Here is a 21,857-nt window from a genome sequence, read left to right on the forward strand (position 1 = left end):
CACACATCCTTTGAGTTTTAAGTAAGTAAATGAATTGGAGAACGATAGCCAGTGGATAAATGTGAGGCATATCTGCTGAAAACTTAAAAATATATTGTTTTGCATCTATAATTAGCATAAGAGCTCTCAGTGCACACTGATCATTCTTTCAGAAGCGTATTTGTGAGGTCAGTTGCCTCCCAGTCACTGCTCTAATTCATCCCAAAAGTGTCTTTATGGACCTTGCTTTGTGCACTGGTGTGCAGCCCTGTTGGAACAGGAAGGGGCTATACCTTAAACTGTTCCCACAAAGTTGGGAGCATGACATTGTCCAAAATGTCTTGATATTCTGAAGCATTAACAGTTCCTTTCAGTGGAGTTGAAGGGCTGTGCCCAACTCCTGAAAAACAACCCCACACCATGATCCTCCACCAAAATTTACACTTGGCAACATGTCGTTAGCTATGTACCGTTCTCCTGGAAACCAGTTCAGTTCAATTCAATTCGGTTTTATTTATATAGCGCCAAATCACAACAACAGTCGCCTCAAGGTGCTTTATATTGGAAGGCAAACCCTACAATAATACATACAGAGAAAACCCAAACAAACATATGACCCCTATGAGCAAGCACTTTGGCGACAGTGAGAAGGAAAAACTCCCTTTAAACAGAAAGAAACTTCCGGCAGAACCAGGCTCAGGGAGGGGCGGGGCCATCTATCGGGACCGGTTGGGGTGAGGGGAAGAAGACAGGATAAAAGACATGCTGTGGAAGAGAGCCAGAGATTAATAACAGGCACAATTCAATGCATCCTTCCATTCACTTATCCTTTTCAGGGTCGCGGGGGCACTGGAGCCTATCCCAGCTGTCATAGGGCAAGAGGCACAGTACACCTTGGACAGGCCGCCAGTCTGTCGCATGGCTAACACACAGAGACAAACAACCATTCTCACTCACATTCACACCTATGGGCAATTTAGACTGATCAATTAACCTATCCCCACTAACTGCATGTCTTTGGACTGTGGGAGGAAGCCAGAGTACCCAAGTAGAACACATGCCCACTTCACAACGAAAGAACCGGGCTGATGGTGGAGTTGAACTCAGGACCTTTTTGCTGTGCTGCAACAGTGCTAACCACCGTGCCACTGTGCTGCTGATTCAATGCACAGAGATCTATTAAAGTGAGAAACGTGATGGAGGAAGAAATAGTCAGTGCATCATGGGAATAGCCTACGCCTATTGGAGCATAACTAAGGGAAGATTCAGGGTCACCTGATCCAGTCCTAAAGTAGAGATAGTGTCTGTCTCCCGAATCCAAACTGGAAGCTGGTTCCATAGAAGAGGGGCCACCAAATCCATACACATCATTCGGATTACCAGACTGAGAAGTGTGATCTGCCACTGCAGAGAACACATCTTCACTGTTCTAGAGTCCATTTATGTCGTGCTTTACACCACTGCATCTGACACTTTGCATTGTGCTTGGTGATGTAAGGCTCGGATGCAGCTTCTCAGCCATGGAAACCTATTACATGAAGCTCTGTATGCAGTGTTCTTGAGCTAATCTGAAGGCCAAATGAAGTCAGGAGGCCTGCAGCTATTGAGTCTGCAGAAAATTGTGAGGTCAGAGTAGGGACCATGTAAAACCACAGAGTGATTGCTCTGTGATTTTGCAACACCTACCACTTTGTGGCTTAGTTGGTGTTATTATTAATCGCTTCCACTTTGTCATAACACCACTAACACCATCTCTTCCACAGCATGTCTTTCATCCTGTCTTCCTTCTCTCACCCCAACCGATCGCAGCAGATGGCCCCGCCCCTCCCTGAGCCTGGTTTTGCCGGAGGTTTCTTCCTGTTAAAAGGGAGTTTTTCCTTCCCACTGTCACCAAAGTGCTTGCTCATAGGGGGTCATATGATTGTTGGGTTTTTCTCTGTATCTACTGTACAATATAAAGCGCCTTGAGGCGACTGCTGTTGTGATTTGGCGCTATATAAATAGAATTGAATTGAATTGAATTAAAAGTTGAATTTGGAATATTTAGGACCAAGGAATTTTCACAGCTGGGCTTGTTGCACAGGTGGCCAGATTGCACTTCTTTGTTAAAAGAACAGTACAGAATGTTGTGTGATACTTTAAATGGGGCACCATTTACATAGGATACATTGCATACCATACATTCATAAAGTGTTTAATACTATGCACTTAAAACACTTTACCTACCTCCAACTGATGGCCAACTTAAATCACCAAATAACCCAACATGCACCTTACATAATGTTTTCCAAGGGGCCACACAGTCACCCACCTGAATGACTCACATTAGGTTTCACAATGTGCCAATACAACACAGAAGTGACCATTAATAGAAATGGACATCTGTATCCTTATTCAAATAATATGTTAAAAGTTATTACCAAGTTCATTATTAAGTAAATGACACATTATTTTTGGATAAAAAAAAAAAGGACATAAGGTACACATGGACAGAATTAAATGAGAGATCAAGGTGGGAAAAGAGACAAGACAGTGGAGAGAGAACAAGTGCAGCGCTGCAAAGACAGCTGTAGAAACAGAGAAGCGAATAAACTGAAAGAGGAGAGAGACACATACGGAGAGGAGGAGAGGGAGGGGTGAGAAATAACAGCAGAAGACGATAGAGAAAAACATACGTGAGAATAGCAGAAATTGTAACGAAACAGGAGGGAGTGAGGCAGACAGATGGGGGAAAAGAGGGGAAGACAACATGGTGGGCAGACACGGTGGTCCTCAGATGTCTGCTTGTCCTCCTCTCATCATTCACTCTTCCCACAGCGTCTCTCATTCCTCTGTCTGAATCGCTGTCCTCCCGTCTGTTTTTGGCTTCCTCAGAGTGTTTCAGATCACTTAAAGGACTAGTTCACCTGAAAAAGAAAGCACAGCATAAAAGGACAAATCCCTCACACTGAACACAAAACAGCTCCATGTCCACTTTGTTCAACACAATGGATATTTATTGATCGGCCACATCATTGATCACCTTGTTACTATGTAATGCTCTGTGAGGTCCTGACAGTCCTGTGGATGTCACCTTGTTGCAAGCCATCGCTCTTATAGCTCCAAATTTTTAATTAGATTTTATTTGTATTTCGTTTGAAATTTTTTATTTTCAATTCAGGTTCATTTCCGTTGGAGTGCTTTTGTTTGTTTCAGTTCACTGTTCAGTTTGGATTATTAGATCACAACAGTACAATAGTACGATTAAAAATATGCAAACACACAGTCGCTGTCATGTAGACGTCCCATGATCAATAAACATTTGCATTATTGCTGTTTCAGTCTGTGGGTGCTTACAAATTTCAATAAATTGACAAACACTAAAACCAAAGACATTTCATGCAGATTTTTGTTATATTTTATTGTATTTATGCAGCATTCTTTGAGGTTTTTTTGTTTTCTCAAGTCTCCTTTTCGACTTCAATTTCCAAGCAAACCTACAAATGACAGCTACACTCTTTGATTGTATCAGCCTCTTATAGCAACAGCTTTCCCCAAAAAGCTGCAAAATCTACTCAGGAACAAACTGAAGATCCCAACAAAGAACTTGAGGTGTTAACCCAGACACTTAGCTTTCCTGTTTCTTGAGAGATCCCCCCCCCCCCCACGATCCACAGTACCCAAGGTATCTGCAAGAGATGTGCTGGTATGCCCCTGCTGGGTCTGTGCTCTTGATGGCGTGTGAGGGATCAATGCAAGATTAGATGGTTTTCAATGTTGGTACAAAAACAAGCAACTTGACGTTTTTGTGTTGCTTCCATTTGCCATCAATTGACGTCATAGAATTTATCAGTAGAAAGAGAAAAAAAACCTTGTTAAATGTCTTCGCCTTCTTTTTACGTATATATAAAACTTGAGTGTAACTGAATTTGAAGTGACACATCTCACAAGACGGAAAAAAAACTATCATAAATTCATCGCATCCACCTTGAGAAGTTTGTGATTGTATTTCAGGACATTACAACTGTCCTTAAACTGCAAGACAGACGCATCTTGCTCTGTGTGTGCTCATAGAAAAGTGTATCAGCATCTATTTTTGCTTCCATAGAAAATCCATATCAGTGCAACACAAGAAAATGATTGAGAACTTCCGGAAAGTGAAGTTTCAGCTCAGTATGGAGGGCAGAGGACCCAGGGGAGGAGAGCACTGTGGGAAATGGGCAGTTCCTGTCTGTCTGTGTCTTTGTTCAATCATTTGTCTGCCTCTCAGAGTGACACGCTTCATCCCAACGGCAGTCTCTGAAGGAAAGATGGAGGCAGACTGAAGTTAAGGGACATTTGGATGGAATATAAACATATGAAGTTTTTGTTTGTATGTTTTTGGACTTGAGATTCTAATAAACTCAGGAAGAAAACAGAAAGAAGCCAGAGCACCAAACCAGGGGTGCTCCTGTTTTTTTTTCTTTTTTAACTTTACTGATCCTCCCACCTTCTCCCTTTGCTACCACTCTTGCTGCTCCTGCTAACTAAGGAGGAGGAGAAGGAGGAGGAAGAGGGATGCAGGGAGAGCACACCTTACCTCCCTCCCTTCCTTCCTCACTTTCTTCCTCCCTTTCTCTGTCTCTCCCACTCTTCACTCCACAGCAGCTCTCACCAAAACACCACAACACACCACCACTGTCTCTGGCAGGCTGACACACACTTACACATCCCTACACACACACACACACACTCACACACACACACCTATACACACACATACACACACGCACACATACACACATTAATCGGCATCCTCAACACAGACTGAGACGCCCTTGGACTGCTGCAGGCGAGGTGAGTGGGTAAATATTTGCAACCTCCTTCTATGTGTGCATGATTGTGTGTGTGTGTGAGTGTGTTTATACTGTGTGAGAGTTTTTCTGAGTTGTGTGTTTTCCATCCTGTGTGTTTTTGTGTGTGATTGTTTGCATGTCTGCATGTGCTGGTTTGCCTCTGGCCTCTGCTCTTTGTGTACAATGTGTGTGTGCACCTAAGTGTGCATGCGCATGTGTGTGTCTGTGTGTGTTTACGAGGCACACCAGAGCCAATGAGACTTGTGCTTTGCACCAGACCAAAACAAATCCACAAAATAATGCTGACTCTCCTTCAGAGGAGTGTGTGTTTTTGTGCAGGCATGCATGTGTGCGTGTGTTTGTGTGTGAGATCCTGGAGAGGCCCGAGTCTGTCTGGAAACTTGTCAGCTGTTGGGAGATGTGTGTGCGTGTGTGTATGTGTGTGTGTAAACTGGTGAGGTAGAGGCTAATATTCGTGCCAGTGCTACTTGTCAAAGTGTAGTTTTCTCTCTCTCTTGTGGCTCTAAACTGCTGTAGAGAATTAGAAGAATAAAATCTCCCCACGTCTTGCCTGTTGCATTCCCCTCACAAAAGGTCCTCCTAATGGTTTAGGAAAGTTACATTTAGGTCATTATTAAAGTAACACTTTAGAAAGTAAGTCAAATGTCAAGGCTTTTTGCTGTGTCAGCCTTTAAAATGCCTAAAAAGCACAGACTTGATGGTTTTGCCATTAAAAAAATGTAGATGAAGAGGTGTGGAATAGTTCATTGTTTAAACTCATAACACATAACAAATTGCCACTGATCTATTAAATGTTAGGTTTAGACAGTGTCTACAGTTTTTTTAACCTATTGGCCATGTACTTAAACAAAAATACACAGTAGGGTGATATTTTGTAATTTCTGAGAATATGCTTTCTTTGTGTAACTCTAAAATACAAGTCACCGTTGCTGATGATCTTAGCACAAGTTTCCAAATTTAACCAAAAACCTAATTTTTTAGAAAAATTTAAATGACTTTTGTTGGGAAGAATTATTACTTTGTTGGTCCTCTGATTGCTGAGCGCATTCAAAAACAAAGGCAACTCACTGACTGAGTAGATGACTTATATTTCTAAGAGCTACTGCAGGAGGCCTGGGTTTGAGTTCCTTCTGCCCTCTCTCCCCCTTTTCCTGTCTATTCTACTATTCTGTCCAAAATAAAAGTGAAACTGTCCACAAAGAATGACATATTCTGGTGGGGTCATTATGAGAATACAGTTCAAATAGATGAAAGAGGTCTGTAATCAGCCAGCTCCACAGTGCAAAAGTTCACGTACAATAAATTGGACTGAGCTCATAGAGAAACAGAGAAGTTAATTGTCTAGTGAATTCACAGTTTGTGTGTCCTGCTTCCTGCACGCTGTACCGAGGCTCCACCCTTGCCGAAACCAAAACAAGTATTGCTAGTAGAGCAAATGTGTATGAAGTGGACGATTCCCTGCCGTGAACCACATGCAGATTCGTTGGCTGTTATCCACAGTTCTGTATGTATATATATATATATAAATACATGAATGAACTGCTGATTAGCATTACTCAATCAATTGTTGAGTTCCCTTAATAAGGTTAAATATGCTGTTTTTTTTTACAGATTGTAACTGCTCACAATAACAACAGAATTCACCTTTAGTTCATGAACAAAGCACTGTTGCACTTCACCAATATGATTATCAATCCACAGATTTAGTCCAAGATGCCTTGTGGTCAAAGTGGATTACTGATTGGTTTGAGCACAGTCAAAAAACCTGCTTCTTTTCACTGTGAGTGAGTCTAATAAAGATGAATTGAGCGTGGTCCTTTTCCTGGGAAAGCCAGCTCTGAAAAGTGAATCAATAAATAGGTCAGGGTTCAAGTGTGAGCAATTTAACCCAGTCTGTGTTTGTCCCAGGGGCATCTGAACTCTGCCGACCCATCTTCAACTTCTCAGACTGCCTTGCTTACTCATCCTTTGCGTCTTCTCTCCTTTCTGTTTCTTTTGCTCACTTATCCATCATTGTTGGCTCTCTTGGTGGCTTTTTTCCTTTCTGTATACAAGGGAAGAGCCTGGATCCTGTTTCAGCTTTGCATGCACACTTGAGAAAGGAAAAGAGTTTGGCTCAAGGGGTAAAAGGCAGAAGAATGAATCTTCCTGGAGACAAGCAGACATCCCCAACCGCCCCATACTCCTCCATGACGTTATCGAGGTTTGGGAAGCAATGACACACTGGGATTTTTCTGCTCACTTATGTGTCATTGCACTTTTTATGTCAAAAGTATGCAGTTTACATCTAAATTGCATTTACTATTAACTCTAATTTTCTGGGTTCAAATCTTGGAGAAGCATTATCCTGTTAACTCTTATGAGTTAGCTGTAAAGTGCGCCACAGTTTTCACAAGTTGTGTTTATTTTCTTGTGGAAAAAACACAATACTTGCAAAATTTGCCAGACTCAGCAGAGAGAATGAACTGTTAATCGCACATTTGGTGCTTCAAGTCACTGAAATCTGAATTCTGATGGTCAGGCTGGCACCTTTCATGGCAGTTTGCTGTGTGAGAATGAATTGTAAAATACCAAGAGAAGTTCCACTGCAGCCCACAGCGCTGATGACTGCAGACAATGGGAACATGATATCAGTATTTCTGATACTCCTTCATCTGCTCTAGGAAGCAGATGAAGGAGTATCAGAAATACCAGGCTCCAATTTGCCACCGAAAAAAAAAAATCTTTTTATATTGTACCCACAGATATTAGAGCGAGCTCCAACAATCACACAGTCCAATACAAACTCCCTTTTAACAGAAAGATTTTGGAGAAATGATGAGCATACAGAAACAATGAAGAACAAACAGGACAAAATACATACTACAGGAGTCTGAGGTAAATAAACTGATGACAGGCAATAATGGCAAAGAAACAGATCAGGAATGATACAAGGGGAGAAAAAGTGCTCATTGCATCAAGTCCACCAGTAGGCTGAGCCAAAAGCTAATTTCACTACAGTATGTGTAGAGGCAAAACAGAGTTTTCAATTACAATGAGCTTGCATGTCAATATTCAGTATGACCCCCTTTATTCTCCAATATAGCCTGAACTCTATTAGTCTCGCTAAGTAGTCTACAGGAATAGTTCTCCAGGCTTCTTGAAGGACATTCAAAACTCTTCTTTGGATGTTTTTTTTCTTTTGTTCCATTCTCTGTTAAGATGATCTCACACTGCTTCAATAATGTTGGGATCTGGGCTCTGGGGAGGCCAAGCCATGACTGCTAGGATTCCACTTCGGGTTTTTTTTTTTCTGTCTCAGTATGACTTTGCAGGATTGGTAGCGTGTTTGGGATCATTGTCATGCTGAAAAATGGAGCCGGATGATATTGCATGGTGGACCAAAATCTGATGGTACTTTTCTCTGTTCATAATTCCATTAATTTGGACAAAATCCCCAACACCAAAGGTAACCCCAAACCATGACAGAGCTTGTGTTTATGTATGCTCAATCGTCCAGGTAAGGAAATACCTAAAAAGTAGATTCTGTTCATCTGGACGTAGTGTTTTCAGTGGGAGAAACGTTTTTGCCACCCATCCATAGCAGAGCCTGCACTGTGTTTTACAGATGACAGGGATCGTCACTCTTCATGCATACTGATGACTGGATTGCAGTATTTTTTTCCTATTTATTAAGGACGTGACTTTCAGATACTGTTTATCTGCTAAAGCTAGCTTTTGCTTTTTTAGGCCTGCCACATCTTATTTTGTCCTCCTCTGATCCAGTTTCCTCACATTTTTTAAGGACACACTGCACACTGTGCCAAGTTTGAACCCGACACTGGTTCATCCCTTGAGTTAGGTGCCTTCATGGGTCAGTGTTAAGAGTCTACTCTGATGTTCAGAAACAAGAACTGGGCTGACAAAGAGTGCAGACAATGTCCAAAGAACAACTTTGAAAAACCTTCAGAAAGCCTGGAGAGCCATTGCTCAAGAACCGAAATATAAAGAAAAGAGGGGTGACTCAAGGCATTTGCACAGCGCTGTAGTAGAATACCTAAAGGATACTTTAAGGTCATCTGATCCTAACTATAAGCATTATCAAAAAGAAAGTTTGAAATCTAATCCTAAAAGTAGAGAGGGAGATTGTTGGGCGAGAGGCTCATTCGGTATTTCAGAAGACAGGGTTATCATTTATGGAAGCTCGTAGACAGAGTCCTGCTAACACCAGTGCCTAACGTATATCTCATTGGTATTAACAGAAGAATACCTTTAAAACACAATGTAAACAATGTGTAGTAAATTATTCAGTTATTTTCTGTCCAACTGCATAACTGTATCCATCTCCACTAGAAGACTTTCAGCATATTACATATTACATGTGGCCACCAGAGACTGGAAAGCATCCAATATTAGATAATAAAAATCAAGTATTGGTCTGATATATTGTTTGATATATCAGACCGGTCTTATTCAGTCCAACCTCTCAGGGGACAGACTACTGCTGTCTGTCTATCTGCTGAGGCTGCCAGTGCTACATAAACAAAACGGCAAGGCGAGGGGCCCCAGGGGGCCTTCAGGGTGGGGACGGCTCAGGGTTGAGGGAGGGAGAGTCAGGGAGGATGAGGGACTGTTTACTTTTGTCTTATGCCTGGCCGCCTGGGAAACGACAGCGGAGGAAAGAAGGAAAAAGGAAGACTGTGTCTGGATTGTGTGTGTGTGTGTGTGTGTGTGTTTATTTCTCTCCAGGTATAAGGTATTCCTTCTACCAGGACCAGATGTGTTTAGTTATAATAGTGCCTATGACTTATGATGCAGTTTACAGTGTATTTAAACTGAATTTTAGGGTAACATTTCTGCACGTAATATACTTGTAGTATGGACCAAGAAAGATACAAAAAAGAGGATACTGTCGCTAATGAAACCATTGTGAATACATTTTTAACTTTTGCACACAACTGTATAACGAAGAATTACAGAAACATAAAATCTTTTAACAGTGAGAGATAATATTTTTTCAGCGTTTTTGAGTTTTTGAGTTTTTGAGCATTGACTACCAATACGTGGTGTTTTAGATGGCTGGGCAGGTGTGAGGAGGAACAGACAGATCAATAAGTAAAAACATCAATGCCTTATTGTTATTTAATCAAAATGATTTGGGGAATGAACAGCCTCTTTGTCAATCATGCAGCGCCTGGAGACCTGAAGGCTGTCCTCCCTCCTGTGTAAACGTCACACTCTGTCCGTGCTGGCGTAGTCTTCCAGATCGACCTCAGCTAATAGAAACATCTGGGGCTAGTCTAGGCTACTTTTGACACTGACAGCTCAATTATTAGACTGGCAAATGTTGTGGCCCAGACGTCATTAGGTGGGGCCTGCAGTGATATAACGCGTACCTGTGGCTAAGTTAAAGCCGCCAAACTCTCCCTGATTCAACACCGTCCAGATGTGGCTCATCGAAAACTGTGGGCCACACTTGGAAACTTCGGAAAAGCAGTTGAAATGATTTCCTCAACAAGTGTCAGATATGGCTAATAGCTGACACCATGATAATTACAATAGCAGACCATCCAAAGTAGCACCAACTTTTGACATGTCGGCGAGTTCACTTTCTCAAAAGAGCAATTAGGGTTGAAATTAAAATACACTTGGGTGTAGGTTAATATCATTGTGCAACTCTCCAATCATTTGCTGCGTAAGCAGCAAAGAAGGAGAGTTGGAGAAAGTGATTGACTGTGTGTGTTTGAGTGCGTACATTCATGCCATGATGTCTGCATACCTGTATGTGCACAATACTCAATGTGCATGTGTGTAAGTGTGTGTGTACGGAGTCACGCCACTGGCTGAGTGTATGCACATGTGTGGCTGTGTCTGACTGTATGTGTGTTTGGCAGCTGGCTGGGCTCCAGCTGCGTCTGGTTGGATAATGAAGTCCAGGTGCTGCTGTGCCTGCTTTAAGACACCTGTCACCAATATTTAGTGCCAGAGAAAGCCAGACTGCAAACAGGGGCGAGACGAGCTGCTTGCTTATTTTAACAAGGCTGCCTAACTGGACCTGAGGAGACAGGATGTACTATGAGATCTTTCCTAGAAACTCAATGTGTATATGAACGTATACGTCTGCATATGCGTCTCCGGAGCTCATTCAACTCCGTCTGCTACTGCGAATTCACATTGTTTCCCTGAAATTTAGCCTCAAAAGGAACAAGATTTTCAAGATTCCAAAATTCAAAATAAATGAACATATATTTGCATCATTTGTTATGGAATAAACATAATTTTAGGATTTTAAATTAAGGGAGAGAAAACATTTAATTTCAGCAGGAATTTGAACACTATCGCTTGCAGACTTGTACATACAATCGTTTGCTTAAAAACATATGTTTTGCGGAGCAAAGCACTAGAACCCATCAAACATTTATATTTTATACATTTGTATTATTTTATTTTTGAATCATTCTTTAAGCATTTTCAGCTGGAAACACTGCCTAAGCTTAAGAAAGTGTGGTTTTAACTAAATCAGTTGTAGCAGTTACGCCAATTCTGCCATTTTAGCTGTCTTACTGGACTGGATATAAATTTCCAATGGCTAGTCAGTTTGATGATGGTCTCGTCCTTTTGCCTTCAGTGACCAGCAATCTCCACCTCACTTTTTTGCAGCTGAATATGAATGAGAACTAGTATCTCAAAAGTCTGAAGCCATGACTCCAGCTGGAAAAGAGTTGATTGCCTACTCTTGGTTGGGAATAAGTTTCTGCTCAGTCGAGGAAGGTGTTGTTTACAAATGAGGACAGAGTGGAACAGGACAGACTAACAGATGGATAGAGCCAACAGTGGTGTGAATGCTGTGCCGGTCTGGTAGTGAGGAGAAACCTGAGCGTGAAAGTGAAGCTGTTGATTTACTCTGCGATCTATGTTCCTACCCTCACTTCCCCACTGGAGCTGAGGTCATTTACCAAAAAAGTGGAGATCCTGCACACAAGAGGCACAAATGAGTTTCCTCTGTAGTCTGGGTGGAATTGCCTTAGAAATAGGGTGAGGAATTTAGTGATTCAGGACTAGCTCAGAATAGAGCTGCTGCTCCTCCACAAGTGAAGGAGGTGGTTTGGGCACTTCATTTGGTCTGTCTCTTGAACACCTCCTAGGTGAGGTATTTCAGGCAGTATTTTATTACTCTTTTACGTAGCAGGTAGGTGTTTGTGTTTTATACCTGGTAACAATGTTGCTAGCCTAACCCAACATGGTGATTGCGTTAAAACTGACAAGTCAAAACAACATAACAAACAAATCAAATGTTATGGCTACTGTGGTTATCGATGTTTTTATCTCTACACACACCCTCTCATGGGCGGTCTTTATCCTTCAAGCTCGAGTCCTCTATCAGAGGCCTGGGAGATTGAGGGTCCTGCGCATCATCGTTGCTGTTCCTCAGTGTGCGCTCTTTTGGACAGATATCTTAGATGTCGCTCCTGGGATCTGCTGGAGACACTTGCTAAGTTTGGCACTTGTGGGCTGGGCTGGCCCCACCTGGGACCACTGTTACCTTTACCCTCCTTATCTCTATATCTGAGCTGTCTCAGCCCTTGGTACTTGTAAAACTTCGCATGTTTCTTCTTCTTCCTGATGTGGCTATTACCTGGTGTAGCTACATCTATCAGTGTGGCCGTTTTCCTCTGCTTGTCCACCACTGCTCGGTTAGCCAACAGTTTGTCTGTCTGTGGAAGTCCCACAGGATCTTAGTTCAGTCATTCTTAACCACCCTCAGGGATGTGTCCCATTTTGACATGGAGACTTACAGGCCATACACGGCACACATGTTCCTGTATACTATGCCAGCCACTTGGTTATGGAGTTCTATTTATGCCCTGCCTTTGTCCAGGAACTGGTAGGATTTCTCAATGTCAGCCACTTCTTCTATCTGACGGTGGTACATGCCATGCATGGACCTGCTGATGCCGTTCCCATCTACTTGTAGCAGTCCTTGATGTCTGCAATTTTCCCTTCTGGTAGTTCAATCTCCTGAGTTCTGATTACCCTCCCTCTCTTTGTTATCATCCAACTACACTTCTCCAATCCGAATGACATTCCCATGTCATTGCTGTATATCCTAGTGGTGTGGATGAGTAAATTGATGTCTCATTCACTCTTGGCATGCAGCTTGATGTCATCCACGTAGAGGAGGTAGCTGGTAATTGCTCTATTCCGTAGTTTGTATCTGTAGCCAGTCTTGTTAATGATCTCACTGAGGGGGTTCAGAGCTTTGGAGAAGAGCAGTGGGGACAGAGCATTTCCTTGGTAGATCCTGCACTACATGGTGACTTGTGCTATAGATTTGAAGTTGTCTAGTGTTGTACGCCACATCCCCATTGAATTCCTGATGAAGGCCATTAGGGTCATGTTGATCTTGTATAGCTCTAGGCATTCCAGGATCAATGTGTGGGCTCACTAGGTGGTGTGCCTAGTGAGCCTAGTCTTGCAATCTTGAGCGACTGTTCTGTCTACCAGTAGCTGGTGTTTTGGCTGAGGCGGGTTATTGGCTGATAGTTGGATGGGACCGGTCCCTTGTGGGGATCCTTGGGGATCTGGACTGTCCGGGCTTCTGTTAGCCATTCCAGGTGTCTCTCGTTGATTAGTAACTGGTTTATTTATGCTGCCAGACGCTTATGGAGTGCAGTCAGCTTCTTCAGCCAGTGGTGCTGTCCAGTTCTTCATACTGGAGACCCTTTCTTGGACGTCTGCCACTATTATGGTTACTGGCTCATGTGTTGTGTCCTTCTACCAGTTGCTCTTCCAGTATTGCTCAAGCAACTGGTCAAGGCTGTGAGTCTTTGCTTGGCAGTTTCCAAGGCCTCGGGTATGGGCAGCTTGCTGAATCCCTTTCTTCATCGCACCTTTCACAGCAAAAAATCCTGGCACAACTTCACCTGCTTCCAAGGTGCATGGAGAAGATGAGAGAATTAAAAAAACAGGAACTCCACACCACTCAAGTGTTGCTGGAGTTCCTGTTTTGTTTTTTCATCGCACCTTTCTGCAGCTTTCCCCCTAATGTAACTATCCTTCCTCCAAATTCTCCTGTATCTTTTCTTGTGAAAAATTTAGTTAATTGATGATAGTCCACAAATAAAATGTATCTGCTCTTGAAACAGCACTACAGTTTGGTATGATAAAAGTAATCGGCAGACAGTGCTAAGTTAAAGGTATGTGGCTGCAATGTTCGTATGAACAAAAGAAAACTGGGATATGTTGCAGAAATTAATTTCTGTGCATTGAAACAGGAGCATTTACCTCTTCTGCGTCCCTTTCAACAATTAAGTATTCACTCTTACACTCCTCAAACTCATATATACAACTGCAGAGTCCTTTGAGTACCCTCCTTTTCCTGTATGTCTGTACATGTTTATGTTAGCCTCTACATACAGACATCTACATTTCCTTATAGTCTGAACAGCTGAACAAAGACCTACCTGTGTAAAGTCCTAGGAAACTTACCTTCATCCTTCCAGCACATCGGGACTTGTTTAAGTTTTACATTGGCCTCTGTGCTGTCCAACTCCCGTCTCCCACACCTGTGGCCTCTCAACAGCCTGTCTGTGCCACCCTCCACCTGCCAACGCTAGTCTCCACAGACTGCCAACACATTTGGATACCTACAGCTGGTACACCAAAACCAGCGTGCATTATCTGAGAAAATGCTCTTTACTTGCCATTGTTTTGTCTGCATTTGTCTGATGTGCTCGGAAATCTGACTGTGCATAACGTACTGGGTTATTCAAAGCAGACTTCACCTGATGAAGATGATCTTTTAGATACTTTAATGCAATTAAGAAAATAATGGCAGTTAACTTTTAACTCTGTTTAGTTTATTAAAAAATGAGTCCTATAGGAATTATAGAAAGTTATGAAAACAGCCTGAAACATCTTAAGAAAGATGACAGCACAGGTTAATCCTCTCCAGTGGTAACAATCATCTTGCGTAATGCTCTAATTTAACCTAAATTATCATGAAGTAATTAAAAAACTGATGGGATTTTTTTGTAGCTGTTTTATGTTAAAAAATCTAATCTAACCCTTTCAGTTCTTGAGGCCGATGAATGATTTGTGACTTTTGATGAGCCCCCTTTGTCTTTTGCATGACGTCTTGTACACTTCATGTTACACTGAAATAATAATATGTGTTCCTCTTGAAGTGTGTTATTCTCTTGGCTGGATATCGTAACCGTATTTTTTCTCTACAGTGGAAACGATCCCGTGATCATCCTTTACTGCTGATCTATGTTTGCATCCAGGCAGTTTTATATTACAGAGGTCATTCTAGAATTACTGATTTGACCTCGCTTAACTCTCTGATGAATTTGTTTCTTATTAATGTTTTGCTTTTGTTTTTTTGTGCTACTAAAGGAAAAGATTTTATTTGCACTGAGATCACCCTTGCAAATGCAACATTTTGAATCAACTCCAAGACCTTTTACCTCCTTAGCTGCTTCATTATGTAACTGTATTTCTTGAATTGGCATAAATATTTCTAATCATCAAATAGGACTGCCACAATGAAATCTTTGCAAGATCTTCACTTTTTAAAATAGGATTGACAGAATATTTTAGTGCCAGTGGTGCTCTTTTGCACATTGTTGCGTGTCTATTGTGTATCTGCTGTTTGACACCACTCCTGTAATTGCTTCAGTGCTCTCTTGAATCTTGGATCAGCAATAATGTGATTTCTTGTAAAACACCCTCCACTCTCTGCAAAGGTAAAAGACAGCAGCACCACTTATGTTCAGCTAAACAACTACAGATGTGAGAGGTGAGGGCTTTCACTGCAGAGTCAGAAAGGAAATATTATGACCACAAATGTGTCCCACTTCAAACCCTTCTGAGAGTCTGGAAGCTGAGAAGCCTCAATTTAGAGTGAAAAAACACCCACATGTCTCAGCATCCATAGCTCGCCTAAGTGGTTGGCCACAAGAAGTCATTAGCGGTCATGAGATTTCCCTTCAAACTCTTCCACCTTTGTTAAACACACATCTCTGGCTGCTTCCATCCACAGACAGGTTTTTACCCAAATACCCTTCATTAATCACAGCATCAGGGCTGCTGTCTCATAAACCTCAAGATATTATTGTTGACATTTAAAACTTATTTTTCTTTCTTTTATCCTTTCCTCTCTCTCATTTATCAGGATGAGGGTGTGGTCATGGGAACAGTGTGGGGAGACAGGCGTGGTTCTGCTGGGCTTCCTGACGTTGACGATGTGTTTGGGGAACCTGTCCACCAGGGGGCTGCAGGTACACAGCAAACAGGAAAACACTCTTCCTCTGTTACAGGGAAACATTACACTCGGATAAACTGAAGCACATTTTTTTCTAACAAGAACTTTAGGACTCTCAGAGATGGATGAAGCGTAGCCCTGCTGCAGTGACTGAGTGAGCACTGTAACACTGCATATGAAGGCAAGATTGTCAGTACTTCCAAAGCTGTAGAACCAGAACTAGTAAATGTTCTGTCTTCAGAAACATTACTTATACTTCAGTGTGAATAAACATCACTGTACAGAACGCTCATGTCTTGATATGGTAACTAAAACCTGTTAAAACAAGTAAAAATTATTTTATGTGTTGGATCTGGTGCTTTAGAACCTTCAACATGTGCTGAACAATAAGCCTGACACATAGGAAGCAAAATCAGTTTGAGGATGAATGATGAGATGGTCATATGATTTCTCTAAGGCAGATGAGAAAGTTGAACTTTTAGCTCAAACTGCAGTACCTCCAGTGGCCACTTGAGGGTGGCTCAAATGCGAGTCAGTCGCTGTAGATGTCCATGTTAAAACGAAAAACTTTGCAGCACTGAAATGCATGTTTACAGTCAGCTACAAAGAGCAGCTTTGATCTCGATGACTTTTAGCTTAATAAAAATTATACAGGGGTGAATTAAAAAAAATCTAAATCTTGAGATTATGGCTTTGATTGAGACAGGCAGCTGTAGCCTAACCTCCTCTAATAAGAGTCACTAAAAAGGACATGCTGTGTGGTAAAGACTGTCCAGTAAGTTTCTCCTAATTTTTAATACAGCTTGTTAATCAAGCTTTATGGGGTGAACTGATAACTCCAGCCTCTGTCCAAATATGGTAACTCTGAGCTTCAAGAAACAACATAGCAACCATGAAAGAGGCTTCAAAATGACCACAGTGGCTAGGTCCATCTATGGCGTGTACTTCATATTAGAAATAATTAATTATGGAACAAAGCTTACGCTTTTCATGGCATGTCCAAACTAAATTGATCTTAATAGGATGCCAGACTGATAAATATCACTTCTTTCTCTGAGAGCGAAAATTAAAGAGTGACAGAATGCACCAACAAGGCAAAATAAATCAATTTAAACCAACTGAGCTGAAACTAAAAGAGATAAAAGTCTAAAATACCAAATACTCAGTAATTTAAGCAGTTTGATGAACGGCCGTAAAACTGATCTGTCAGCCCACCGATCAATGACTCTTCCCAGCTCCCTCTACCTCTGATTCTTACCCATCTCCCATTCTCTCTCACTTATGCTGAGTGTCTGGTATTTCCAGTGTCTCTCACTCTCTCTCCCTCCCACAGCTGCTCCATCTCACACCTTTTCAAGGAGCTCAGTGCACATTCCAGCAGTCACTCTGATAAATCTGTCTGAATAAAAGGCGACACAGCCACCGGCCTCAGTTAATGCTGCTGGTGCACATCAGGAATGTGTGAAACGCTGAACGTCTTCACGAGCCGAAGCCTCAGCACAAAACACTCTGACGATCATTTAGCGTGATTCTGCTCGACTGTGACGCACGCTGTTGTGCTAACTCTGTTTTTGTACCACTAGCATCAACGCTATGACAGCTGCTAATGCTGCTTCTGCTTTTTCTGCCACTTTTGCTTGTGTCAATATTCCACTGCGAGTGCTAGCACTAGTGGCAGATGCCCAGAATATGGTAAAGTTTAGGAACTTCTTAGCCCATTAGCCGTACAATCAGGAATTTGCAGTGATTTGCAATTCTGAGCTAAATGCAATGAATTAAATACCCCCTTTTATGGATCGAAATTTGCGTGTTTTAAATAAACTTGATAATGTGATTTCCTGTGCTGCAAAGAAACTGATCAAATATTTACAAATTGAAAGTTTACAGTTACAGAAGATATGAGTATATAGTAGTAAATGGGAGACGAGGTTATTCTACTGCTAGGCCAAGTTCATCAAGGCTACAATCCATCTTTGGTTCACTGGAGAGGAACCCAAATGGCACTGAGGAAGACCTCGGCCAGCTGCTTTATAAAACTGTTTTAAAAATAAAAACCATATGGCATCTTTAAGAGTATTAACACGAAACAAAGCCACTACTACATTGGCTGGTTTAGCAGTGTTTGTTTATTTTTACATGTAGTAAAGTTTGTGTGTGTGTGTGTGTGTGTGTGTGTGTAGGAGGACGGAGTGGCCTCCAACAGTCTGGAGGAGCAGCTCGAGGTGACCACGTACTGGTGGGGGGAATGGGCCAAGTGGACAGCATGCACTCGTACCTGTGGAGGAGGAGTGATGTCACAAGAGCGTCACTGCCTCAAACAGAGGTCAGTCAGTCTGCACCAGAGGACAAGCTAAAATATCCCAGAAATGGACACATCTCCAGTCCTGTTCAATACTGTTCGTGTTCTGGTATTTTATCTGGTATCAGCGGTTAAAGTGGGATTTAGCCTAATATCACTGCAGAGGGGAAATTAACTTGCCTTCAATAAACTTCCAAATTTTTCTACTGTGAGCTCCAGTTGATTTTCTTTGTAGACAGACTGTCCTATAAGATGATTGCTTTCCAGTACCTAGCCATTATAAAGCAAGCATACAGGTTAAATTTGGCAACTGAAAAATAAAAATCTAAAAAACTTTTAAAAAAGCTTTAAATGTATCTTTTTTTCCTTAACAGTCTCCTAGAAAAGAATACCTGATCTCTCTTTCTTACATCTTTCTACATCTCCGAGAGTCATGTTATCACACATTAACATATAACTGTACTGTACATTTTTGTTGAGCTGTTTTAAACATACATTTCTGCTATATGTCCATATGGCAGAAATGAGAAGGGAAGAAAAAACATGTGTCCTTATGTTTCAGGATGCAGCATCGGGCTGCAGCACACATCGTGTTAACTAGCTTGATATTATTATATTTCAAAGTGTCTGTGATATTTAATCAGTGATGGGAATAACGGCGTTACAAGTAACGGCGTTACTAACGGCGTTACTTTTTTCAGTAACGAGTAATCTAACTAATTACTATTCCTATCGTTACAACTGCGTTACAGTTACTAACAAGGAAACGCGGTCCGTTACTATTTTTCAACAAACAGACGGTTGAAGCTGTGTTTAGCTTACCGCATTCAGTTGCACGGAAGTAGCTGTAAGTAATCTGGACGCTACAGCTTTAAGCAGCTGCGCGCTCCCGCGGACGGTAATCACGATCACTGTCTAGCACAAGACCTGGAGCTCAGGGGGCAAAACAATCGCATGAGTGCTGCTGTTTGACTGAGGAAGAATAAAGTAGTCGTGGTAAGTCAATCACATGACCACTTAAAGACAAAGCAACAAGGTGCCAGTTTTTAAACTGTGTTGATAGGCCACGTAAAACCAGAGTCATGATAAACAAGATATACGCGGCGTTTTTTCCTCAATAGTTTCGCCACGTTAGCGCTAGCAAGCACTCTCTGCTTATGAGCAAAAAAACAAAACAAAAAAAGTTTTAGGAGTGACGGCGACAGAGAGAGAGAGAGAGAAAGAGAGAGAGCAGGAAAAGAGAGAGAGCGAGTTTTGAGATGTGAGATTTGTGACGTTTAGCGTGTTTGGAGTGTGTAGTTAATGTGTTGTCTTGTGTAGTTAGTGTGTAGTGTTGTGGATAGTTTTGTGTTGTGTGTCAGAACAATGAGGCGACTGCTGTCTCCAGGTAGAAACAGCAGTGATACACCTGCTGCTGTCAGACCTGCAGGTATCAGGCTGTGATGTTCTCCTTTGTAGTGGACAGAAATGATGTTTTTGGAGTGGCACAAATAATTTGTGTAGCATCTTATTGAAGAACAGCTGATTGTTCTGTAAATAGTTTGAAATGGTTATTTAAAGAAAGGGTAAAAGGTAAATGGATGCAAATAACTTTGTTGTTTGCAAAACTTGTGCATAGGATTTTAAAATTGACAATTTATATTTGCATTTGAAGTTATGAAATATGATTCATTAAACATGTTTATGGTTGTTACAGTAAAAATATAACTTTTTCTACTCTGATTTTATGTTTTTTTGTCTGATTTTAGATCAATTCTGGTTATACAGTATGACAAAATGAGAACATAACTGTAAATTCAGGCACGTGAGGTTGTGCTAAAAAGACCAAACAACCAAACAAGGCAAAGTAAATAGTTTTTAAAGGTAAAATGTGGAGAGAAAATCAAGAGTAGTAAAAAAATGGCCAATTATACCCTGGACGCCAGAGGGTTAAACGTTCTTTGTTTTTTTTTAAGTAACGCAATAGTTACTTTTCCAAGTAATTAATTACTTTTAGAATATTGTAACTCAGTTACTTTTTTGAAGAAGTAACTAGTAACTATAATTGAATTACTATTTCAAAGTAACTTGCCCAACACTGTATTTAATGATATATCAAGTGAGTAATTGTGTCTGTTAACCAGTTCGAACACACATTAGCCCTTGAATACAATCTATTATACACAACTTATTTTTAGACTATCGTGTTTTAATGGCAGTAACAGGAAACCATTAAAGTACATATTCATGCAGAAACATTAATAGTATTGTGTGCCAGTTTTGCATGTTCTAACTCAATGAGCTCACAGTAAAATGTAGGAAATTTGAGAAGAGGAAAAAGAAACTATAACTTCCATCCATCCATCCATCCATCCATCCATCCATCCATTTTCTTCCGCTTATCCGGGGCCGGGTTGCGGGGGCAGCAGCCCAAGCAGAGAAGCCCAGACCTCCGTCTCCCCAGAGAGATTATATCTCTCGGCTGGACAAGCTGGAGGAGGTCTCCAGTTTGTCCAGCCGAGAGATATAATCTCTCCAGCGTGTCCTGGGTCTGCCCCGGGGCCTCCTTCCAGTGGGATATGGAACACCTGGGAACACCTCACCCAGGAGGCATCCTTGCCAGATGCCCATCTCAACTGGCTCCTTTCGATGTGGAGGAGCGGCTCTCTACTCTGAGCCCCTCCCAGATGGCCAAACTTCTCACCCTATCTCTAAGGGAGAGGCCAGCCACCCTTTGGAGGAAGCCCATTTCCGCCGCTTATATCCATTCTTTCGGTCACTACCCTCAGCTCGTGACCATAGGTGAGGGTAGCGACGTAGATCGACAGGTAAATTGAGAGCTTTGCTTTTACACTCAGCTCTCTCTTGACCACAATAGACCGGTGCAGCGTCCGCATCACTGCAGCTGTAGCACCAATCCTTCTGTCAATCTCCCACTCCCTTCTCCTGTCTCCCCTCTCCTTGTGAACAAGACCCCGAGATACTTGAACTTTTCCTACTATAACTATAACTTCTGGCTGAAAATGTCTCCTTCATGCCAGAGGTCAAAGGGGAATGGCCAGACTGTAGGGCAACAGTAACTCAACACAACCAGGTTATGAAGAAGAGCATCTCTGAATGCACACTTGCTGCACCTTGAAGCAGATGACCTACAGCAGCAGAAGACCACACCAGGTGCCACTCCTGTCAGCTAACAACAGGAAACTAGAGAAACGTTCAGTTTTTCGAGCGCTTGGGTGAGAATTTGGCATAACCAACACAGAAACATTCAACCATCCTGCCTTGTTGTTAGTAGTAAGTCAGGCTGCTAGTGGTGGTGCAGGATAGTTTGTTCCCCTTAATACCCCTTAATATCAACTAAGCATCATTTAAACTCTTATAGTGTGAATGTCATTGCTGACTCTGTCCATCCTTTTGTAACCACAGTGTGCCCATCTTCTGATCCCTGCTTCCAGCAGGATAACTTGGCATGTCACAAAGCTCAAATCATCTCAAACTGGTTTCCTGAACAGGAAAATGT

General features: G+C 41.8%; 1 protein-coding gene across 1 annotated transcript in view; it reads left to right on the forward strand.

Annotated features, from left to right (window-relative positions):
* Window positions 1-4,300: 4,300 nt before the first annotated feature.
* Window positions 4,301-21,857, forward strand: part of ttc16 (tetratricopeptide repeat domain 16) — a 36,668-nt gene continuing 19,111 nt past the window's right edge. Inside the window, exons 1-3 of the mRNA XM_005451480.4 lie at window positions 4,301-4,794; window positions 15,970-16,075; window positions 18,240-18,382. Coding sequence (XP_005451537.1) covers window positions 15,971-16,075; window positions 18,240-18,382 — 248 coding nt within the window. The 5' untranslated portion in view covers window positions 4,301-4,794; window position 15,970. The remainder of the gene's footprint in view (window positions 4,795-15,969; window positions 16,076-18,239; window positions 18,383-21,857) is intronic.

The sequence above is a fragment of the Oreochromis niloticus genome, linkage group LG12, assembly GCF_001858045.2.
Source record: "Oreochromis niloticus isolate F11D_XX linkage group LG12, O_niloticus_UMD_NMBU, whole genome shotgun sequence".
NCBI classification, from domain to species: domain Eukaryota; kingdom Metazoa; phylum Chordata; class Actinopteri; order Cichliformes; family Cichlidae; genus Oreochromis; species Oreochromis niloticus.